The sequence below is a fragment of the Eleutherodactylus coqui genome, chromosome 2 (genome assembly GCF_035609145.1).
Source record: "Eleutherodactylus coqui strain aEleCoq1 chromosome 2, aEleCoq1.hap1, whole genome shotgun sequence".
Classification (NCBI taxonomy): domain Eukaryota; kingdom Metazoa; phylum Chordata; class Amphibia; order Anura; family Eleutherodactylidae; genus Eleutherodactylus; species Eleutherodactylus coqui.
Window position 1 is genome coordinate 23,994,525 of NC_089838.1, and position 21,224 is coordinate 24,015,748.

Consider the following 21,224-nt stretch of genomic DNA (forward strand, 5'->3'; position numbering starts at 1 on the left):
AGGTCACACTAAGGGGTCAAAGTGTGGTGCAAGGTAAAGTCTGTAGACTTTTTTGTATTAGATGTGAAGCCAACCAACAATAGTTGTACTGGGACAAATGATATTAACGATCCTTCATCCCCATACCAGCGATCTTCTGTTTGTGAATGGCAGTAAACCACCACCAATTGGCACGCTTTATTAATCAGCGTTGATTCTCGGCCTACGTAAAATAGGACCCATATAAAGAGACAGGTTTGAACAGAAGAGGAACTATTACGTCCATGGAGTGAAAACGGCAGAAGAGGAAATTAAGTTTTCCATCTCCCAGTACATTCCTTATTGCAACATGCAAGGATCCATGAACACCACAATCCAGAATATCTGCAAGATATCCTCTTGTCCTGTTGGATATGAGTGTCAAGAAGAAAAAAAGAGCCCGTTCCAAGAGGCTGCTTCTTGGCTTTTCTTTGGGTACTCCATAGCCATAATCTCCAGTCCAATTCTGATGCATGCCTGACTGCTGCACATTTAACACTTAAGAAAATAAATAGAATTGTAGCCATGAATCATCACAAAAAGGAGGGAAAGAGTAAGGGTCCTGTTACATGGAACGATCATTATTCAGTTTATCGCTGTATCATGTGAAACTGAAGTGTTCACTTTAAACACTGCCAGCGACTGAATGACAAGAGAAGGGGAAAAAAAACCCAACAACGATCGATCTGTGTAACAGGCAGTCATTTATTTCTGAACAACCGCATGTTCACTGTGAATGGAGGCGGATAGCCGAAAACAATCTCTGGTCCGCTCCTCCTCTATTCAAGAGTGGATGTGCTTCCGACCAATGGTGCTGCAAGTACAGGATTCACAAGGTTATGGTCTCATACATGCAGTAACAGCTGTACGGCAAGACAAAGATTCCATACTTGTCAACAGTGCAATACCAGAAGGCAAATAGGTGGAATTTACGCAAATGTCCATAAAAAGGGTGAATTTTTACATTAAAATTATATGCAAAGTTGCCTCATGTTTTATTTGGAAGGATCGGAGTTTGGGATAGTTTTATCTAGTCGTTCCAAGGTACAGTGATTTTGTGACCCCCCATAAGGTGTCTAAAGATTCTGGAGGTAGTCCAGGAGAAACGAGAGGAGGGGCATAACATACTATGCAGAATGAATACCTCCAGGGTAGAATACCACAGTAATTTAGCATGTAAGCTAAAAGACTTTTTTTCCCTCATCGATTCAATATGAATCCATGGGGAATGAAAGCATATGGAATCCATGTCAGAAGTTTAAAGCATATGGATGTACAGTATAGGCCAATAGCAGTCCATGGGCGCCATACAACGTGAATACAGCCCTCTGCAAGGGCCCTAAAAGGTAACTTCCTCCAGATTTCATTCTCCAGTAAGGAAAGGACTACATGGCAACTGAGTGCAGCACATGTCACAGCATTGCATGCAATGTAAGTGAATGCTGCACGTTGCCACGACAGATGCAAGGAATCCAACAGATTTGGTGGATTTCTTGTGATTGTCATTTTGCAATATGATCACATTGCGGCTGTATAGCCCAAGCCTAAATGTCAATTGGCAATGATTTTTTTGTGTGCAAGGAAGAAGCAGATGATATTAGGAGCTCTCATTGAACACTTCCTATCATCTAGGGTTAGGGAAGGGCAGATGGCTCACATACCATTAAGAAATCGCGCTTCACCTCTAGAGCAGCGTTTCCCAACTTCAGTCCTCACCGTCATGTTTTCAGGATTTCCTCAGTGTTACACAGGTGATGTAATTATTATCAGTGCCTCAGACATTGCCATAAGTATTCTTACTATAGAATATCCTGAAAACGTGACCTGTTGGTGGTCCCTGAGGACTGGAGTTGGGAAATATTGCTCTAGACCTATACTGAGACGATTCCTCCAGTTTGCTCTAGCCTTTTGAATCTAGTAGAACAGTGCCACCAAGTGGTCAGTACCAAGATGATCACTTATACTACACAATGAACACTGCCCTAACAGATTTTTTTTTTTTCCTTAGGGTTTACAGTACTTGTATTTGATGCCTGTATTACATCCAGATTTTAACCCAATATTAGCAAATACATCAGTTTACATATTTTATTACCGTAATTGAAGTATGTAGCATGTTCAATTACAGAGGTCAAAAATATGTCATCTATATTTACTTGTATTTTTGGTTGGGCAATGCAGTTGAAAACATACAGATCTTAAAAGAGATCCTCTGGGACTTTATTATTGATGTCCTATATACAGGGTAGGTCATCAATAGTTGACTAGCGGGGTCTGCTACGCAGAATCACTGGTGATCACTGTTAGTGTATAAGGAACCAGTAGCGGACCATTCCATGACCGTGGCCAGGGTTGGTAATTGCAAGCCTTGAACATGCAATCCTCTGATCGTTCGTATAACACACTGTAATACTTTTGTACTGCAGTGTATTATGCCTACTGCAGTAGATTTTACAGACACTGCAGGCCGGAAAGCCTGGTGTCATCGCAACCGCACCCCCTCTGCACATCATGCATGATCAAATCACTATGGGGCCAGTGGGCTGACAAAGGAAACCACCGTCCTCTGTTAAGGCATTAAACACAACTGGTATCAGTGTTCTCTATGATCCCACCTAATTGTGATGGGTGCCAGCTGTATATAATAATACAGATAGTACCCGCAAATGATGGTGCGGGCATAGCCCTTGAGCCTACACCATCACTGCACTACAATAGTACAGTGGCTCATGCTAACTGCATGCAACCTGCAACGTACTGTTATAGCATCCTCCACACATTTAATTTTTGCATTTCTTTGGTCGCTCTGCCTGGACCGCCGTCCTGCTTAGCACTTCGTACTGGTATTAAACCGAGTTAAAACATTTAACCCACATGAAAAAAAAAACACAAAAAAACAGTTTTTATTAAAAATATTCTACCGCTTACTGTATACAGCTCCAATCGTTATAGACAGTAGGCATTCTGGTAGTTGTGTTACTCCCATCTGCCACTTTTTCTACTGTCTGTAGGTCGTCAAGATGAATGGGCAGAGGAAGTAGTGTAACACATGACTGCAGGATCAGACAACACAGGATTTCTCTGTAACCATGGAGACACACAGGCCTGCATTGGAACTGTATACACATTGTACAACATTTAGAAAATCAAGACCATTTGCAAGTCGGCTTCATTTGTAATTCTGAAGGATGGAACTTTTGGGTCGTTTTCTCTGGTGGTTCTAAGATACCGCAATACAACAATGATGATGATTTGTGAGCCCTATGGTCTACAATGTAACCATATGACCAGAAGCCTGACCCAAGAACAACATTGTCAACTACGAAGCCTAATTAGCTATGGTTACCCATTTATCATGGTATACTGTATGTACAAGAAGTAAATACGGGCATATATGTGGAATAGAATGTGCTCGCCGTTGTAGAGCTCTCCGCTTCTCTTGGCAGATGGCTGTAAATATGTTGTGTTCTCCATAATCCCCCTCGATGTGTGCTTGAGGCACTTGTGTCTTTACAGATTAATTTAAGGCAATTGGTTTTATAAAGCCATAATTCCTAAAAAAAACAAAAACCTGCAGTTCCTCTCTGGGATTTACGACACTGTGTTACTGCTTGGAAGGTACCCACAAGCATCTAAGGGGAGTCCTCCTTTAGGAAGATTTAGCCCTTCCCCTCGTGAAGATGCCTCCTACTGTACTCCCAATATTAATAGTCCCCGTCCCAGATGGATTAGTCCGACTGTATTAGTTGGCCTAGTTTACGCCAGATTTTACAACAAAAATTTGTGTGAAAATTTGGCATAATTTGTGTTACATCCAGGCCATGCCCCCCATTTCACAAAGCCACACCCCCTTTTAGACACGTTGAAAAAATTAAAATGCGCAAAACGTGTAAGAGTTTTCCGGCTTAAAAGAGAACTTGTTATAAATTAACTAAGTATTAAAAAAATACATCCCCCTGCTCCCTGCCGCCTCCCCTAACTGCACCATCACTTAGTTTATGGTACTATGGGGACGTGACAGGAGCCCTTTAAAGAAAACCCGTCACCTCTGTTTAGCATGGTGCATAAATAAAGCACAGAACTAGAATCAGGAGCTACAACCTTTTCCAAAATGTATTTACCTTGCTCTAAATAAACGCTGAATAATCACTTTTTGAACATTTCCTGCGCAACATGTAAGTTACCGTATGCAGGAACCTCTCTGCTGGACTTTCCCATAAACCCGCCACTCTCGCACTTGTGCTGCGATTTAGCTGCCCAGTGCATGCACAGATGTACACTGCAAACCTTCTCATAACAGGGACAGATCTGCGCATGCGCCGGTCAGCTATATCATGGTGCAAGAGTGTGATCTTGCAGCACTCCATGGATGGCGTTTAGTACATCATCCACATCATAGGGGAAGAGAGGGGTGGGCCTACTGGATAATACACCAGCCACCAGAGACGGTCTGGCCCACCGGATCTGTCTGCATTATTTACATGCGGCGCAGGAAATGATTCAACTCTGATTATTTAGGAATGAGTTTACCAAGAGCGATGTCTGAATAAGGTTTGGGTCCAGCTGTAGCTCCTGACTCCAGCGCTGGGTTCTACTTACTACACCCAACAATGCTGACAGGTGTCCTTCTATTTGTCCTAAAAACTAGTAAATTTTCAATAGTAAATCTGCCCTATTGTGTTGGAATTCAGCACCGTTTTCAAGATCTCTGCTGACTTCAGTGAATAAGAACATTCTTCTTTACATTAGGAAGGCAGAAAACCTGTTAAAAAAAACAGCCCTGCGCTCAGCTGAGAAGCAGATACAATGGTTTCCTGTTTAGGCCTCATGTCCACGGGGCCGATCGGATTCTGCATGCGGATTTCTGCTGCAAAAGACCTGCGGAAACCTTATGCGGGAAATAGCGGATGTAAGGCGGTTCATCCACGCAGAAAAAAAATCTGCAACCCCACCTCCCTAACTGATTCCAGTCTTCCAATCCGGAGCGCATCCGCAACTGTATTTGCGGATGCGCTGCGGATTGTCCGCATCCATTGACTTCTATTGAGCCTGTCCGCACGGAATCCGCACTGAAATGGAGCGTGTGCGATTTGTTTTCCGCACCAAATATTCCGCAAATCAAATCCGCATGCTTGAATTCAGTTGTGGATGCCAATGCTTCCCTATGGGCACTTTGAATTGTGGATCTTCTGTGTGGGTGACCCAATGCGGATTCTGATAATCAAATCCGCCCTTGGACATTGGGCCTTAGACAATGCTCTACGAGCTAAACACATCACAGCTGCTACACACATCTCACAGTAACTGCACCAGTAGAATAATAATATAGGAGTATATTACAGGAAGTAACTCTTGAGCAGTACAGGATAAGTAATGTATGTACACAGTGACTCTACCAGCAGAATAATGAGTGCAGCTCTGCAGTATAACACTAGCAGTACCACATAAGTAGTGAAATAGGTATAAAATTATTTTAAAAGTGGGCATATCCTTTTTTTTTTTTTAACAAACCACAATATGCCCTCTCCGCCACGATTTGTGGTGCTTATGTGCCACTTTTTAGCTTATGGATTCCAGTGGAGACAAAAGCACTACATTGAAAAGATGCAGGTAGAGAGCATAATTGTAGTAGTAGTGGGTATTAGTGTATTTTGACGCCACCTGAAGCTAGGGGTTTGACAGGAGGAACACCCCTCTCACACCCCTAGCTTTGGATTGGCTCAAGAGCTGAAGGTGCTAGTACCCTGGATTAGTGGCAGAAGGCGTCGGGGCTCAGCGAAATAGGCTATGTTCTGTTCCCTCCACCCCTCCGTGTCTGCTCCTCACTCGCGATGCCCACCTCCCCCGTCTGCGCTGCGGGCTACAGCGCTGCACTTAAAGGCTCATGTCCCCCTGTCTGAGGTCCGTGTGCCCTGCTTCCGCACTCACTGCTGCAGTCCTCAGCGGCTGTGCTCCACCGCCGTTAATGTGACATCCGTGCCGGGCGCTCCATTGCTGATAGCTGTGGCCCTCTGTGCTTGTGGTCCGCCGCAGGGAAACCCACATCAGGTGGGGGTGGAAGGTGGGCGTTGTGTGTTTCTGCACTCTGTGGCCTGCGCATAATATCTTTCCCCCTGGTCCTGTCGCCTCTCTGCTGCCGCAGCTCTGTTCAACTCATATCGCGTGTGGGTGCCACTTGTGAAGCGCCGATGCCGGCTCAGTAGTAAGCGCTTCAAGACTATTTAGCCTCTGTGCTCCAACTGTTAGGCAGCCTGCCCGTTTGCACGACGGGTCGCAGAAAAGCATGTTACCACTTATTTTAGTGGGCTTCCAGGGCCTATTTAGTAGCCTGATATTCAGCCAATCAGGTACAGGGGGCGTCACCCCCGTCAGTCTTGACTCCACCAGGACTTCCTGGTGGCGTCAAGATACACTAATACCGTAGTAGTGCTATGGGCTTAGAAGCAGAAGCAAAACATAGCACTTTGCAAGAACTATGGCATGCCTTGCCTACCCCCACCCATCCCTTCTTTGGGAAGAAGTGAAACAGGTAGTTTTCAAGGAGAACCCCTCTGTAGTAAATATATAAGGGAAGACATTACTTACTCATGTTCCGGCTGTTGAGGTATTGCCAGACACCAACATTCCCTAGCTGTTTTGGTATCACTTGGTTAATCTGAAGACCAGCAATGACATCTTCTCCTTTGATGTCAATCGCGCCATTAATACCGATGATTTTAAATACTACCACGGACATCTGTGCAGAAGAGAATAAAGGGGGGGGGGGGGGGGGCTTGTTAATGGATCCTGGATGCACATGTGAAAACTGCAATACAATAACCTATCAAATGTAATTGGATACCTGAGCAAGAATCAAAAGCAGTATTTATTTGCATATGTTAATACTTAGTTGGGTCTCCTTTGGCCCTAATGACATTGGATACTATCTGTGACATACGATCTACTAACACCTGATACACTTCAGCTGGTGTATCCCTCCGTTCATCCTGCAAACGTCTGTTAAATTCTCTCAAAAAAGATGCATTGGACCACCTACAAACAGCATGGTTATTGGACAGTTGAGCAGTGGAAGAACGTTCTATGGCGTGACGAATCATACTATTCCATTTTGAAATTAGATGGACGTACCTGGGTGTGGAGGATGCTGGGAAACACCTTCTGCCTGAGTGTGTTGTGCCAACTTACAGTTTAGTATGACAGAGTTTCCATTATAGTATGGGGATGTTTTACATGGCATGGTCTTAGTCTATACCCTGACATTCTAGACACGTGGTGACGAACCTATGGCACGCGTGCCAGGAGGGCACGCAGAGCACTCTCTGTTGGCACGCACATGCTGACGGCTGCTCACCACTTTAGTTATTACCAGTCAGGGCACTATTAGTGGCGCCAATTCCGGGTGCACACACTGACGGGATATTTCTCCATTGACCTCTCCTCCTTTATTCCGCAGGAGGAGTCCAGGCGCACACACATCTGTACCAAGAAGAGAAGCAGTGGCAATTCGATGACAAGGAGGAGGTAAGTATATTAAGTATATCTGTCTCAGGGGGACACTATTACTACTGAGGCCAATATAGGGGGCCACTGTAACTATTGACGCCACTGTAGGAGGGTCACCATTACTACTCAGGCCACTCTGCATGCAGCAGCATACCTCGAGCAGACTTAGGGCATATTTACCCATAGCTGAAGTTTCCGGGGCAAATTAAACAGCATTTCCACATCCCAAAAACTCTCACCATTGGTGCGGATTTTTCCTGGAAATCAGCCACGTAGTCGCAGCCAATTTCATACTATGTGGCGCTCCCCCTCACCTACTCCAAATGCTTCGCTCTATAAGCGCTCCCTAGCTTTCGGTTCCCAGTAGACTGGTCAGGTGAGGCCACTACTGGTTCCTAGCAGCCTGAAGTCGGGGAGCCTGATTACAGGGAAGCCTTCAGAGGAGGTGAGGGGGGGGGGGGGGGGAACGCTGCACAGTATGAAATCAGCTGTGGATACGCCACTGATTTCCAGTCAAAACATGCACCAATGGAACTCCAGCGCTCCAACTAGGAAAAAACGCAAGGCGTTGAAATGGCCCTGACCTTTTTAGAACGATGGAGGTAAAATAATATGTTGTGATAAGCTCCGCCCCCTGACATGTTGGCACTTTGCAATGAATAAGTGGGTTTTGGGTTGCAGTTTGGGCACTTGGTCTCTAAAAGGTTCACCATCACTGTTCTAGACAATAATGTGCTGGCAACAATGTGACAATACTCTGGGAATGGTCGGCCATACTTCCAACAAGACACCGTGCCGTGTCACAAGTCCAACACTATTTTACATTGTTTTGAAGGTATGGATATTCCATGATTGGAATGGTCTGCACTGAGTCCCGATCTGAGCCCTACTGAACATCTGTGGGACAAACTGGGTCATTTTTCTTTGAGAAAAGTGAGCAGATGTTTGCAGGATGAATGGAGGGAAATACCGGCTGAAGTGTATCGGACGTTAGTAGAAAGTATGCAACGTAGAGTATCCGATGTCATTAGGGCCCAAGGAGCCCCACTAGGTATTAACACATGGAAATAAAGAATACTTTTGATTCTTGCTCAGATGTCCAATTACTTTTAGTAGGACAGTGTATTTTTTTCCTAATTTTTGCATGTTAAGCTAGTAGCTCATATGTGATAGATTATGGCACAAGTCCCCCAATGTTAAGGCACCCTGTACCTGCAACAGTTTCTCTCTAGATTGGTTATGCACAACAGAATGATCAAAATTAAAATTTGCTGTTACATTTGAAGCAATCCCCAGCCAATAACCTCTAAAGATAGAGCTAGAATTTGGATGCCATGGGCGACAACTTTACTTTAGTCATTGCAGACGTTTTGATAAAGCTGCCCTGATGTAGTTAAGAGACTATGCATGTTGTTGGAAATGTAGAGTGGCAGTATGCAGCAGTTGGAGAGGCGGATCTGTATAGAATTACCACATCTTGTCTGGAGTCCTGTGTACTTTCATCCACCGCGCTAACTGCATCTGGCGATGACACGCAGTAATCCTCGTTCCTCAGCTCCACGCTGGCCGTGTCTACTGTAGACTGATAATTCAAGGAGGAGAAGTCTTCCAAGCCTAGGAGAAAGAAAACTTGTATAGTTAGCCATCTGTAGTGAAGTCATGTGCGCCACACTGGGCATAAAAAAAGTTACCCTCTAGCAGCACCTGAGAGGCTTCTGAATACGGCAGACCCAGTGGGTATTTGCTAGGCCTCCAGCTGCCAAAGCAGCCCATCAGCGCACTGCAATCGTGTCATGGATGAAAACCACTTAGATGACACAGTCAATAGAAACAGCAGCATCTAATGCATTAAATAGCCAGGATTGGAGGTTTCTCCAATTCCATCTGTTAGAGCAGGAACCCAGCTGTCATTAGAGAGCCAAGATCCCGCTATACCCAACATGAGCACCTATGCTGGGCTAAACCTGCTGCACAGTGATGATACGGCATATGAATAGATCTAAGGCCCTTTAGTGACCTCAGTAAAAAGCTTTATTAGTGGTCAATAAGGTGTTAATCAGAAAAAAAAATAAAATTAATATATATATATACACACACGCGCACGCACACACACACAGGTCAGTTCTTGAATATTTGCCTTCTTCCTACCTGCTTCTAACGGGTCACTCCCATCACTCTCCACCAAATGTTCATCCAGCAAGTTGCTATCGATGGAGATATTGTCCAAGGAGAACTGGGAAGGAGTCCTCTTCATGTTCTTGTAAGAAACAGAGAAGGTAGGCAGGTTGGACGAGGAGCGTTCCTTAGGGGTTCCACTTAACAAAAATATATGGAAACGAGGTTTCAAAAATCAAAACTAATAAAAACTTCAAAAAGTGCATAATAAATAAGGAGAGCAGAAACAAAAAGTTGCAAAAAACTTAAAGGGGAAGTCATAATTTTCTGTGTTAGTCTATGAATACCGTTACCTAAAAGGAAACAAGTCTGTAGTAAATTTTTCTAGCACTTTAGAGTATGTCCATGGATTGGAATTTCTGACATAGATCAGGTTACGTCCGATTGTCACCTTTTTTGGCTGCCTGAATGCTTTAACGTCATGATGATCTATTACGGCGCAGCTAACGAAAGCAGCTGCAAGATTGTCTAAGATTGGCCATATACATTAGGTTTAGATTTGGCGAACTTACCAATTTCAGTGAGCACGCTTGTGGGCCTTCCAGCAGATATCCGAGGAGAGAAGAATCAGGCAGTATCTTATAGTGGTCCCCTGCACACGGGCGGGATTTCCCGCAGAATTTCCGCCCGTGGAGGCTGCCATAGGATTGCGTTAGAAAACGCAATCCTATGCAGACGGTCACGATTTGTCCGTGCGAAATCTCGAGCGGCATGCTCTATTTCTGAGCAGTGCTCGCAGAGTCCCACACAGAAATGTCACTCCCCGGCCACTGGCTCCGCTCTGCGCATGCACCGGCTGGCCGTCAGCTGGCACAACACAGAGCCGGAGACGCGGGAGCAGGTGAGTGCCACACTGCTGCCTGCAGGGTCTCAGGTCGGGTCCCGCTGCGAGAATTTTCGCAGCGTGATCCGACCCGGCCGTCTGCGGGCGGCCATAAGCTTAGCATGCATGTGTATAAACAAGCCAAACAAGTGTTCGGCCTACAGACACCTATGGAATATGGCCCTATGCTGCAAATGATGTCTGAAACACATAGGGGGGAATTTATTAACCACTTTGTGACTTCCACCATACATGTTTGACGCAAGTGAGTAGGGTTTGTATGGGTCGCCCTCGAGAGCTAAGCCCACTTCCTATGCAGCAAGTGCTGGCTGTCTATGACAGCTGATACCCGGCTGCAACCGGAGTACTCAAATCTGACAGCTACTTTTAAAATGTCCTGACAGAGGACAGTAGAATCCTGAAGTATTGCAGTAAGTTGTATAAGCATTCAAATGATCACTAGTTTAAGTCCCCTATGAGGACAAAGTAAAAATAATCAAGTTAGCATTAAAAAAAAAAAATCTTAAAAAAAAAATAAAAAAAAAAAAAATTCCAATTTCAAAAATAAAATTAAAGCAAAAACATCATATTTGGTAATGCAGCATCCATAAAATATTAAAATAATGCATTTTTTTTATACTACATAGAAAACACCATCAGAAAAAATAAATAAAACGCCAGAATTTTTTTTCGGCAGCCAGTCTCTCTAAGGTAAAATGTAATAAAAAGCAATCAAAAAGTCAAATATACCAATGGTGCCAATAGAATCTACCGGGCATCATGCAAAAAGTAAGAATTCACACAATCCCATCAAATGAAAAATTAAAAAAAAAAAAAAAGTTATGGTACTCAGAAGATGATACGGTTTTTTTTTTGTTTCCTTAAAGAGATTGTTATTGTTTAAAAGTAGTATAGCAGAAAAAGAAGCTATGGCATCACAGTAATTGTACTGACCCACAGAATAAAAAAAGTTCGAATGTCATTTTTGCTGTACTGTGTACGCTGTAAAAACAAAGCCAAACCAGCCCCCCCCCCCCCCCCACACCAAAATAAATAAATAAATGGCGGGGGTTTTTTTAAATTTCACTCCACTTAAAAACTGATTTTCAGTAAACTATATGGTACATTAAAGCAGCATTATTGAAACATGCAACTCATCTTGCAAAATACAAGCCCTCAGACAGCTAGGTCCGCAGAGAATGTAAAAAAACTTTATTGAAAGTTGGTACCGTAGTAGAGAACAAAAATTAAAAAATTAAAAATGCCCAAAGGGTTAAGATTGGCATTTTATTCCGTGCGCTGCAGCAAGATGCTTCAATCTTAAGAGGCGCACACCTCTTGATCAATTTGACGTACCTTTGACTGTTCATGTGCCACAAAATGAAATTTAGCATAAATGGCAGCAAGATTGTCAGGCTGTGAAGGCCCCACACCCCTTCACCCTTACATATCTAGGGTATTCCAAAAAAAATAGGATTCATACAGAATATGATAGGAAATAAGATGGTCAAATCCTTACCTGGTGTCAATGTGCTTCTTCTGCAACTCTAAAAAATGTGCATTGAGGAGAGGGTTATCCGTTATAGACTCATTATCAGAGGCTTGAAGGTTACCAAAGTTTTCTTCAATATCTTTGACAGGGTTGGAGATGCTGTCATCACTACTGAAGTGGTCAACATCATTAAGACCATTGACATTGATAACCTGACATAAAGCTCCATCTTCTCCTTTCAGCGATGTCCTATCAGAAGCCCCTTCCAAACTGGGCGTCCTTTTCAAAATGTCAGTGTCACTAGGTGATTTGGTCAAAGTCTCTGGCAAAACAACCTTTTTGGGTTCTAGTATTGCTCCCGAGTCACCACTGACCGAGTCCATGAGTAAATCAATAGGGGGATTAACCACGACAACATCTTGAGTACCATCTGATGGAAGAGTTGGTTTATTGTCCCCAATTGGGCTACCATCCCGGGAAAGCGGGCAATGGGGCATGTTTTCCTCTGGCAATGGATGCAGCAATAAAGAAATTTCAGCACTTTTTAGCAGCACGCCTATGGACAGTTTGGTCTCCTCCGCTGGTTTCCCAGTCACGGCCTCCACATCCTTGCGTAGATTGTCCATGACTTGCTTTAGTGAATCCTGGAGCAGCAGTAAGAAAATATACTGATAGTGATTGATTTGTAAACTGACATGTTTTTGTATGTGTGCAAGCACTTGGATGTCCGCTTGAGGAGACTCACGGACAGGGGGGCAGGACAAGCTGCTGTCTAGGGACTGGGACTTCTGTAATGGGATGCTCCGGCCATCCAGTTCAGTGCTGTAATATTGTTTTAATAGTTTCTTGCGCTGAATACGGCCGGCAAAGTCCGTAGATTCGCTTTTGGAAAGATTTACCAGAGGATTGCAGCTAGCGGCAATCTGTTTCTGAGACTGGGCAAAACGCGTGGGCTGGCAGACCCAGATTGAAAATGGAAAAGCGTCGACAAAACCTACCGGTCTACCTTTCCCACTTTTTATCCCTTCGTAGTCAACCCAAAACTGTGTGAAATGTATAGCCCAGATGTCTTTAGCAGCAGAGGTTTTTAGTGCATTGGTGTCCAGCTTTGGTGTAATGAATCCCTTGTATACATCATGCATTTTAGTATCCTGTTCAAAAGCATGCCTCTGGAATATGGGGTGCAGAAAGTCAAAACTGTCCACTGACTTGGGGAAGGAGGTGAATGATTTAGAATAGAAGGGGTATTCTTTAAAGTCTTGAAATATGGCTTCAAGGTCTGAACGCCTACAGTTAGGAGATTGCCTGGTGTTGCTTGCTATCATTTCAGATGTTTGGATACTGATGGCTGTTGGCTGGTCATGGTGACAATCAGTTTTTGTTTGAGAAGGTATGATTAACTGTGGAGAAAAAAAAAAATTGGGGTGAGGGGGATATTGGGGAGAAAATTGGAAAAGAATGAGTAAGAACATTAAGAGATCAGTGATAAACACCATTATTATGCAGCCCACAAAAAGCCTGTTGAGATACCATTCATGCCTATATTGTGTATTATATGCATAGCACACTTAGTCTTCATATGTCCTTTCCTCATTAGTATCCAGCAGGGTCGCTCTCTATGCAATTATGTGAAGACAGGAAATTTTCTTTACCAAAAATAATTTCAACCAAACCTGGATAATGCAAAGTTCTACTTTTGACCTATAAGACACAAATTGTGGACCATCTATGGTCGGTTCGTGCTTGTTCTTTATAGGTCCTCCTTCCCCATCCTTTAAAGGAGTTTTTTGGGACTCAAGTATTGATGATCTAGTCTTAGAATAGGTCATCAATATTTGATTGTGGGGGTCCGCCACTCGAGTTCCCCAAAGATCAAATATCTGAAGATGCTTGACGAAGGCTCACTACAGGGCCGAAACGTCGCTTTTGTTTTTATGGAGATTCAATAAAATAAGCACCTGATGGTGCCGTCTGCATTTTAAAGAATTCCTGGTGTGCTGCTCTATTTTCTGAATTCCTTATCTGTATCTGTACCCATACCTAAACCATGCTGCACAGAGACACACCTTGAACCTTCTGGGCCCCAATGCAAAACCTGTAAAAGGGCCTCCAACTATAATGCTTTATTCATAGTACTGGGCTCCCTATAGGGAGAAGAGAGTCCTTATGGGCCCCCTAAGGCTCCTGGGCCTGGGTGCAACCGCATCCCCTGCACCCTCTATAGTTACGCCCCTGGTCCGAAGGATAGGTGATCAATATTGGAATCCCGAAAAACCCTTTAAATTTTTTTTAACTCGATTATATCTATCTACACTCCAAACCTAGAAATCAAGATCTGTGGGCCACTTCTGGCGCTACTGGATATAGATACAGGGATCAAAGTGGCGAGGTTGAATCCTTTATTTATTACTGCACATTGTAGTATCAAACGGGCAACTTCATCAGGTAAAACCATTAAGGTAAAGCAGAGATCCCATCCAAAACATATTTAAACCCCCCTGCTTTTCCTTGATAATTTACACCTGATGAAGGCAATACCAGGCTCGTACTAGCCAAACAGGGAGTCTGTGAATCTCCCTGTGGCCCCCGAACCAACAAGTGTGCCTTTCTATGTATTTCCTATTAGCAACTCTGATAAAACAACAACTACTTACCTGAATGCCAAACTTGTGGCAAAATAAAGGTTACATTGTCGACACAGTGGGACCTGTCTACTGTACCCAGGGGCGCACTTTCTGACTATGTCCAAGCAACACAAGGGAGGATGCAACAGCCATAAAGTTGCAAGATGCAGCAAGGATCATGGCTGCTCAGGAACCGTAGCAGCTGGAATAGGAATGCCTTAGCAAGAGGCCCGATTCCTTGGAGGAGAACCTGTCACGACTCTTGAATGACAGGCGATTTTCCAGTACTCCTGCTCAGTAAGGCTAGGTCTTCATGCAAAACTGTAGCAAAAAAGCCAAATTTTGCAGTGATTTGGGGGGAAAATCAGAGCATGTAGGCACATTCACTGTGGAGCCCTGCTAGTAAGAGGGGAAGGAAGCTGTATCAGCACGTGAAGGCCACCAACTGGTCTCATCTACAGACCACACAAGCCAGAGTACATCTGCCAGAGGGCCACAAGGTGAAGCAGTTAAGGAACATATATTTAGTCTATTTGCATTATCCACAGAGTGTACACTATGAAGTGCTGTGGTTTTTTCCCCCTTCGGTGATTAACCCTTCAAATATAGTACACTAAACAGGGTTTAGGGTATGGCTTCCCATTGTTTCAGGAGGCACCTCACTAGCCAGAACTTGGTAATACCTATGCCTTACAACTCTCAGACTGAGTTTAAGGAGCTACCCTTAAGGGTTAAATCATTGCTATGACAATGGACTGTGAATTGCAACAAAAATTGTGCCAAAATTACTACATGTGCTAAAATTTGCCTGAAATTTTGACACTATGCAACTGAGCATGCCCCGAGAGCTTTCTGGTGAGAGGATAGCAGCACTATAAAAGGTTTTGGGTGCTACGTCACAGGAGAAGAGAATGGAGACTATGTAGAGCTGAGGTGCTGCTGAACAAAGGTGCAATTGCCTGCAGAGAGTGGCTGCCAAGAGAGGAGAGTAATGGCTGGAGCTGTAACAAGAGAACAGTGATGAGGGTGTGCCTTTTCGCCTGTAGCCAGAAGAGAGAGTATGTGCCGAGTCTCCAACCCAGTAGGACATCTAGACATCACAAGGATGCCAGGAAACCATGGTAGAGGAGAGATTCTGACCCTGAACTAGCATGGATCATTCAAAGCGAGTACTCCCACACGAGATACGGTGAGACTGGCTTCAGTAAAACTGCTAGGAGTGTACACCGTTCGGGCCATTACTAGCTGAACAAGTCTCTAAATTGTCTATAAAGTCATCTCCAAATGGGATTGACTTCTTCCAGACCTTTGTGTAAGAGCCTCGACCCAAACTGAGGATCCTCTGGTACTCTATTGGGCCAGTCCAATCCTGAACCTCGCTAGTAGTTGAAGTCCATGCCAAAAAGTAAAAACAGACATATTATAATAGAACACACTACAGTTTAATATTGCAACTAAATAGGCAACTTTTTCAGCCAAAGAGATCCTGTGTTTCATCTTATCCCGTACCATGAAGAAGTGGACACAGTTTGAGAAGCCCTTTTTTTTTTTTAATAGAAGGCCTCGTCAAATTTACGCACTGCAAGAAACCTACTCCACTTCCAGTCCCTCTCTCCCGTCACCACCATATTACAGTAGGTTTCTATATGGCCATTCGATCGGAAGCCTCCTGTATGACCAGACATTATCCTTTATGAAAAATATCCCTGTAGTGTGAAGAATGAAGCCAAATTTTGGAAAGTCAGCATAAAAGATTTGAATGCGGGCCTGGCAGAGTGTTATAAAATATACATGACTTTTATCTATCATTTATGTCTAGATTAGCTGATCCACATGAAATACCAAGCTGAATTATTCAGTAGTGTTTATGCAGTCATCACTGACTTGTTTTACCTTCAGCATGAGGCCATCTACCCGGATGTCGATATGCTCGTCTGACTTTGAGCTGTCGTTCAACATGTACATCGCCATGAACTGGTCGACGCTCTGCCTCAGGTCCAGGATAAATTGGTTCAGCCACAAAATGCTCCGCTCATCCACGGTTAACTGCAGAGCATTCAACTGGACATAGAGGTTGGGACTTGGTACTATGGGAAATACATTTTTTTAAGATTATGTTAGGATAATTGCACATTAAACAACATTTGAGTTTTAGGCATATATATAAAAACTTGAGTATCTGGGCAAGTTCACACTGCATGGGTCATACTCGTTGGCCATGGCCCCTTCTCTCACTTTTCCCTCCTCTCCAAGTTGCAGACATCCTTCGGCCCTTAGGTGTGGTAGTTGCTGTCACTTTTGCCTGCCTCTTAAAGCGCTAGTGCATGTACCCATTTTTCCCATCCCCAACCTATCCAGGCACTTCCCAGGTTAGTTAAGGCATTGTTCCCCCACTGGAAGGTGCCTAAACAATAAAGTCCCTTGTGTTTCACATGAAAGTGTTCCAGTATTCTGCTTGCTACCCGGTTTTGACCTACCCATTTCAACCTTGGCCTGTTTTCTTACTAAGTCTTGCCCAAATGCCACCTGTCCTATCCTCCAGCCTGTTATACTGACTCTGTACTTGCATATTCCACTACTACTATGCTTCGGTGTCTTTTGGCCCACTCGGGTCAGCTGTTATTGTACTGAGACTATTTCTGGAATAACATTCAAAAGGCTCCCTGCGGCGAAGACCAGATCCCTCAAAATGGGACTAACAGGTGAAGACCAGGTGACCCTTCAGAACATCCCTTGAGAGTAGAGTAAAGCCAAATCAGTCAGTCCCACAGTGGGTCCACTTGAAAGCATGTGCCTAAGGCATCCATAGGAGGGAAGGGCACCGCTTTACAACTAAAATAAATAGTTATGTTTGTGTAACTTTAGTGATGCTGACCATCTTGCTTTGAAAGCAGTTTAGCAGCAATAAAATCAGCACACCACTATCTGTGTGCTGATAACATCCAGATTTGCTGTACAGAGGTCTATCATAGAGTTTATGACTTCCTCACTCTCTGGCTTCTCCATTCTGCACCGCAGGGGTTAAGATTCCTTCCTTCTGTCTCACTCTAAAGGTGTAAGGAGGAAGAGCACCCAGATTACAGGGATTTAGCCTTGAAGAAACAGGCAGATATGGTGTGTCATGGTAGAAGGGGAATTAGAGTGTACTGTACTGTAGTTTGTGCATGTATGGATGTAAGGTGTGTGTGTGTGTATACACACATACACACACACACACACACACACACACACACACATTTGTTTCTGTAATTCTGCATCTACATATACATTTGTGCATATGTACATTTATGTGTGGGCACTATGGATGACATATTAATGCCATACTTGCCAACTACCATGGAATGTCTGGGGGACTTCCTTGAAAAAAGGGGAGGTCTCCTGGACTCCCAGAAGATCCAGCAATGTCCCAGTTGCCGCGTTTTCTTTTAAATATCCTGAACTCTCCTCTCCTGCAGCCCTCTTCACGATTAGACACCGTTCCCGCACTAAGATGTTGTCTGTTGACTACAGTAGTCAGGGACCGAAGAAAACTGCAGCAACAGGGTGAGAATCAGCATATCATCTATGGAGTCTATTTTGAGGAAAACCCTGATCTGGGGTCTGTAGTAAGAGGGAGTCATGTCTGAGCATCTGTATTTATGGGGTCTTAGTATCTGTTAAGGGGATCTGGTCTAGCATCTGTATTTAGAAGGTTGGGCCTGTATTTGATTAGGGGGGTCTGGTGAAAAATCAGACTGGGAGGCCTATTGCATATAAATGGGCACAGCACAAGGTATGCCACCCTATGCACCTTTTTAAAATGTCTCTGATGTCTATTCTCAAAAGTATGATTCACACATCATTATTTACTATGCTGTCGTTTTCTGACCCAGGGTTTCTTCTGAATCACCAAAAATGGTATTCAGATGGAACCACCAAGCAGAAGTGAGAACTTTAATGAGTCAAATAGAATTACAGGCTAGAATGAGTTATTTTTGGTGAACAGCACATTGTAGTCGACTGCGCCATTCTGTCTTCCAATAATAAATTGAAAAGAATGGAAACCATGTCAAACGGCGATACCTCTGGAATCTGGCCAATTAAAACCGACAGCTCCATCCAGGGTTCTGTCTGAGTGCAGTTTTCAGTGATTGAGATAGAATCCCTGGACAAAAAGGCTGGGTGCACAGTAAAGCACTTACACGGAGCACATTCAGACTGTGTCTAGGGCAGCACCCCCTGCAGCTATAGCCCTGGGTCCACCCCCACTGCGTTACAGCATGTCTGTTTGGTGCATATTCCAAATGTATCCATAAGACCCCTTTCATCCAATCGATGGCAAAAGAGTATCCATTGGGGTCATGTAAAAAAAGTCTCTAACATGCCTAGTCTATCAAACCCTGCATGTCATATTGATATCTGGATTTTGTGCTATTTTCGCCTTCGGGTATCTAGTAGGGATGAGCGAGCGTACTCGGAAAAGCACTACTCACTTGAGTAATTTGCTTTATCCAAGTATCGCTGTGCTCGTCCCTGAAGATTCGGGTGCCGGCACCGAGCGGGGAGCTGCAGGGGAGAGCAGGGAGGAACGGAGGGGAGATCTTTCTCTCCCTCTCTCCCGCCCGCTCTCCCCTGCGACTCACCTGTCAGCCGCAGCGGCACCCGAATCTTCAGGGACGAGCACAGCGATACTCGGATAAAGCAAATTACTCGAGCGAGTAGTGCTTTTCCGAGTACGCTCGCTCATCTCTAGTATCTAGTAAGAAAAACTCCTCTGTTGCATTTTGCGGATTCACTATGGTTTACAAAGATTTTTTTTAAACTACTCCCTATAAACTACAGGCTGAAGCTAGTAAAGCCGATAATGATGTATCTTTGGGGATCCTGTAAGGTAATTCAGAGAAAGAGTTGTTCTTACTGGGGAAATTCTTTCCATCTGGGAAATAATATTCAGTAAATTCAATATGAATCGCAGACATTTCCTGGGGAAGATACAAGCTCTTCTTATAGCAAGAAATCATAGTCTTAGGGGAAGATCGACACTGATCCGCTGTGGACACCTGAAAAACAATAAATTTATAACAGTTCTGTCAAAAAGGTCATTGCAATATATATATATATATATATATATATATATATATATATATATATATATATATATATTAGGGCAGAAATAGAAGCAGTTTTGTTTTTTAACGTCTTAACATCCACAACTTATTCATGCACGGTCCCAGATTTTTACCTGCACTATGGCAAATATACAGCTCGGATCTAGAGAAACTGCTCTAATCCTGCAATTAGGCCAGAGCAAAGGTGCTCATACACCCTCAATAGTCATCGGCCAAACTTTCATTCAGTTAACAGCCGTTCCTCCCGACTTCACTGATGTGCACACTTACTTCGGCCGAGCCCATGTCTTTTACATGGGGAGAAGGAGATAAGCCACAGCTAGACACGCTAGTGCAGTGTTCTCCAACTCCAGTCCTCAGGGACCGCCAACAGGTCATGTTTTCAGGATTGTCTCAGCATTACACAGGTAATTATTGTCAGTGCCTCAGACATTACCACCGGTGTTCTCACTATAGGATATCCTGAAAACATGACCTGTTGGTGGTCCCTGAGGACTGGAGTTGGGGACCCCTGCTCTAGTGGAACCAAAAGGATCAGGTGTTGAAATTCAATATCCCGGATTCCTCTTTTCCCAGTCATTAGGGGGAAAGTCCTTCATGCATTCAACAGTCATCTGGTTCCACCAACATCGGCAGTTCAGATGACTGTAGACTAATGTGTATGAGGGCTTTTAGTGTCGTTAAACTGTGAGGGTATATGTATATATTGCCATATGTTTTTTATGCTTTTATACCTGTATGCAAGTTCTATTCAAAGTTAAAATGAGAAAAACTTATGTCGCCTTACATCAGATATTCCAAAAGTTTGCAAGGCTGAGAGACATGTGTCCAGAAATTCAGAGATGATACAGAACCGAACACGAAGGCCGTGTGCTTGGCTGTTTTCCCAGAGGCGCCGTATCAAGATAACGACTGTTTAACTACGTATATGATTATCAGTGTCTCAGCCGGAAATCCGGACTTAACATATATGGTTATGCGGTGAATTTGAGCCAATGAGACCATCACCCATTCCTAGTGATGAGACCAAAGGGTATAAGATCCCATGTAATCTGTAATAAAGTGCGCAGTTATGTCCCCGTGTGAGGAACTATACCAGACCTCCGTGTGTGGTGTCTCTTCTTTACCGCCGGCAGCGGGGCATTGGGGTGGGCCTGATTGGTGCTGTACGCAGAATTTCCCTGACAAAACCATCAAGTTGCTAAAAAATTATCTGGACTTTGAGGATCACAACATTATGATTGTTAGGAGGTTAAAAATTAAGACTTTTCCATTGCAGGGTATTGGATTAGTTAACATTTGATTTGCAAGCTTTTGATTTAATATAAATGGTGCTTTACAACCCTAGTGCACCCAGAAAACTGGGGGTTTTGGTGTGGGTGGGGGGGTGGAGGAGGCGGACAATATTTTTGAGACATTTAAAATAAATATACATATATGTTACTCAGTGTTCTGAATACTGAGGAACGGAAGACATTAAG

General features: G+C 43.8%; 1 protein-coding gene across 2 annotated transcripts in view; it reads right to left on the bottom strand.

The window, feature by feature from the left end:
* BLTP3B (bridge-like lipid transfer protein family member 3B) overlaps positions 1–21,224 on the bottom strand; it is an 89,661-nt gene that overhangs the window by 16,579 nt on the left and 51,858 nt on the right. Inside the window, exons 12-17 of one of the 2 annotated variants that reach the window (XM_066590486.1) lie at positions 19,533–19,674; positions 16,529–16,722; positions 12,039–13,411; positions 9,670–9,836; positions 8,993–9,135; positions 6,604–6,754 (exon numbers count right to left, since the gene is read on the bottom strand). In XM_066590486.1, coding sequence (XP_066446583.1) covers positions 6,604–6,754; positions 8,993–9,135; positions 9,670–9,836; positions 12,039–13,411; positions 16,529–16,722; positions 19,533–19,674 — 2,170 coding nt within the window. Of the gene's footprint in view, positions 1–6,603; positions 6,755–8,992; positions 9,136–9,669; positions 9,837–12,038; positions 13,412–16,528; positions 16,723–19,532; positions 19,675–21,224 lie in introns of those variants that run through there. The other variant, XM_066590487.1, reaches the window with a different exon arrangement.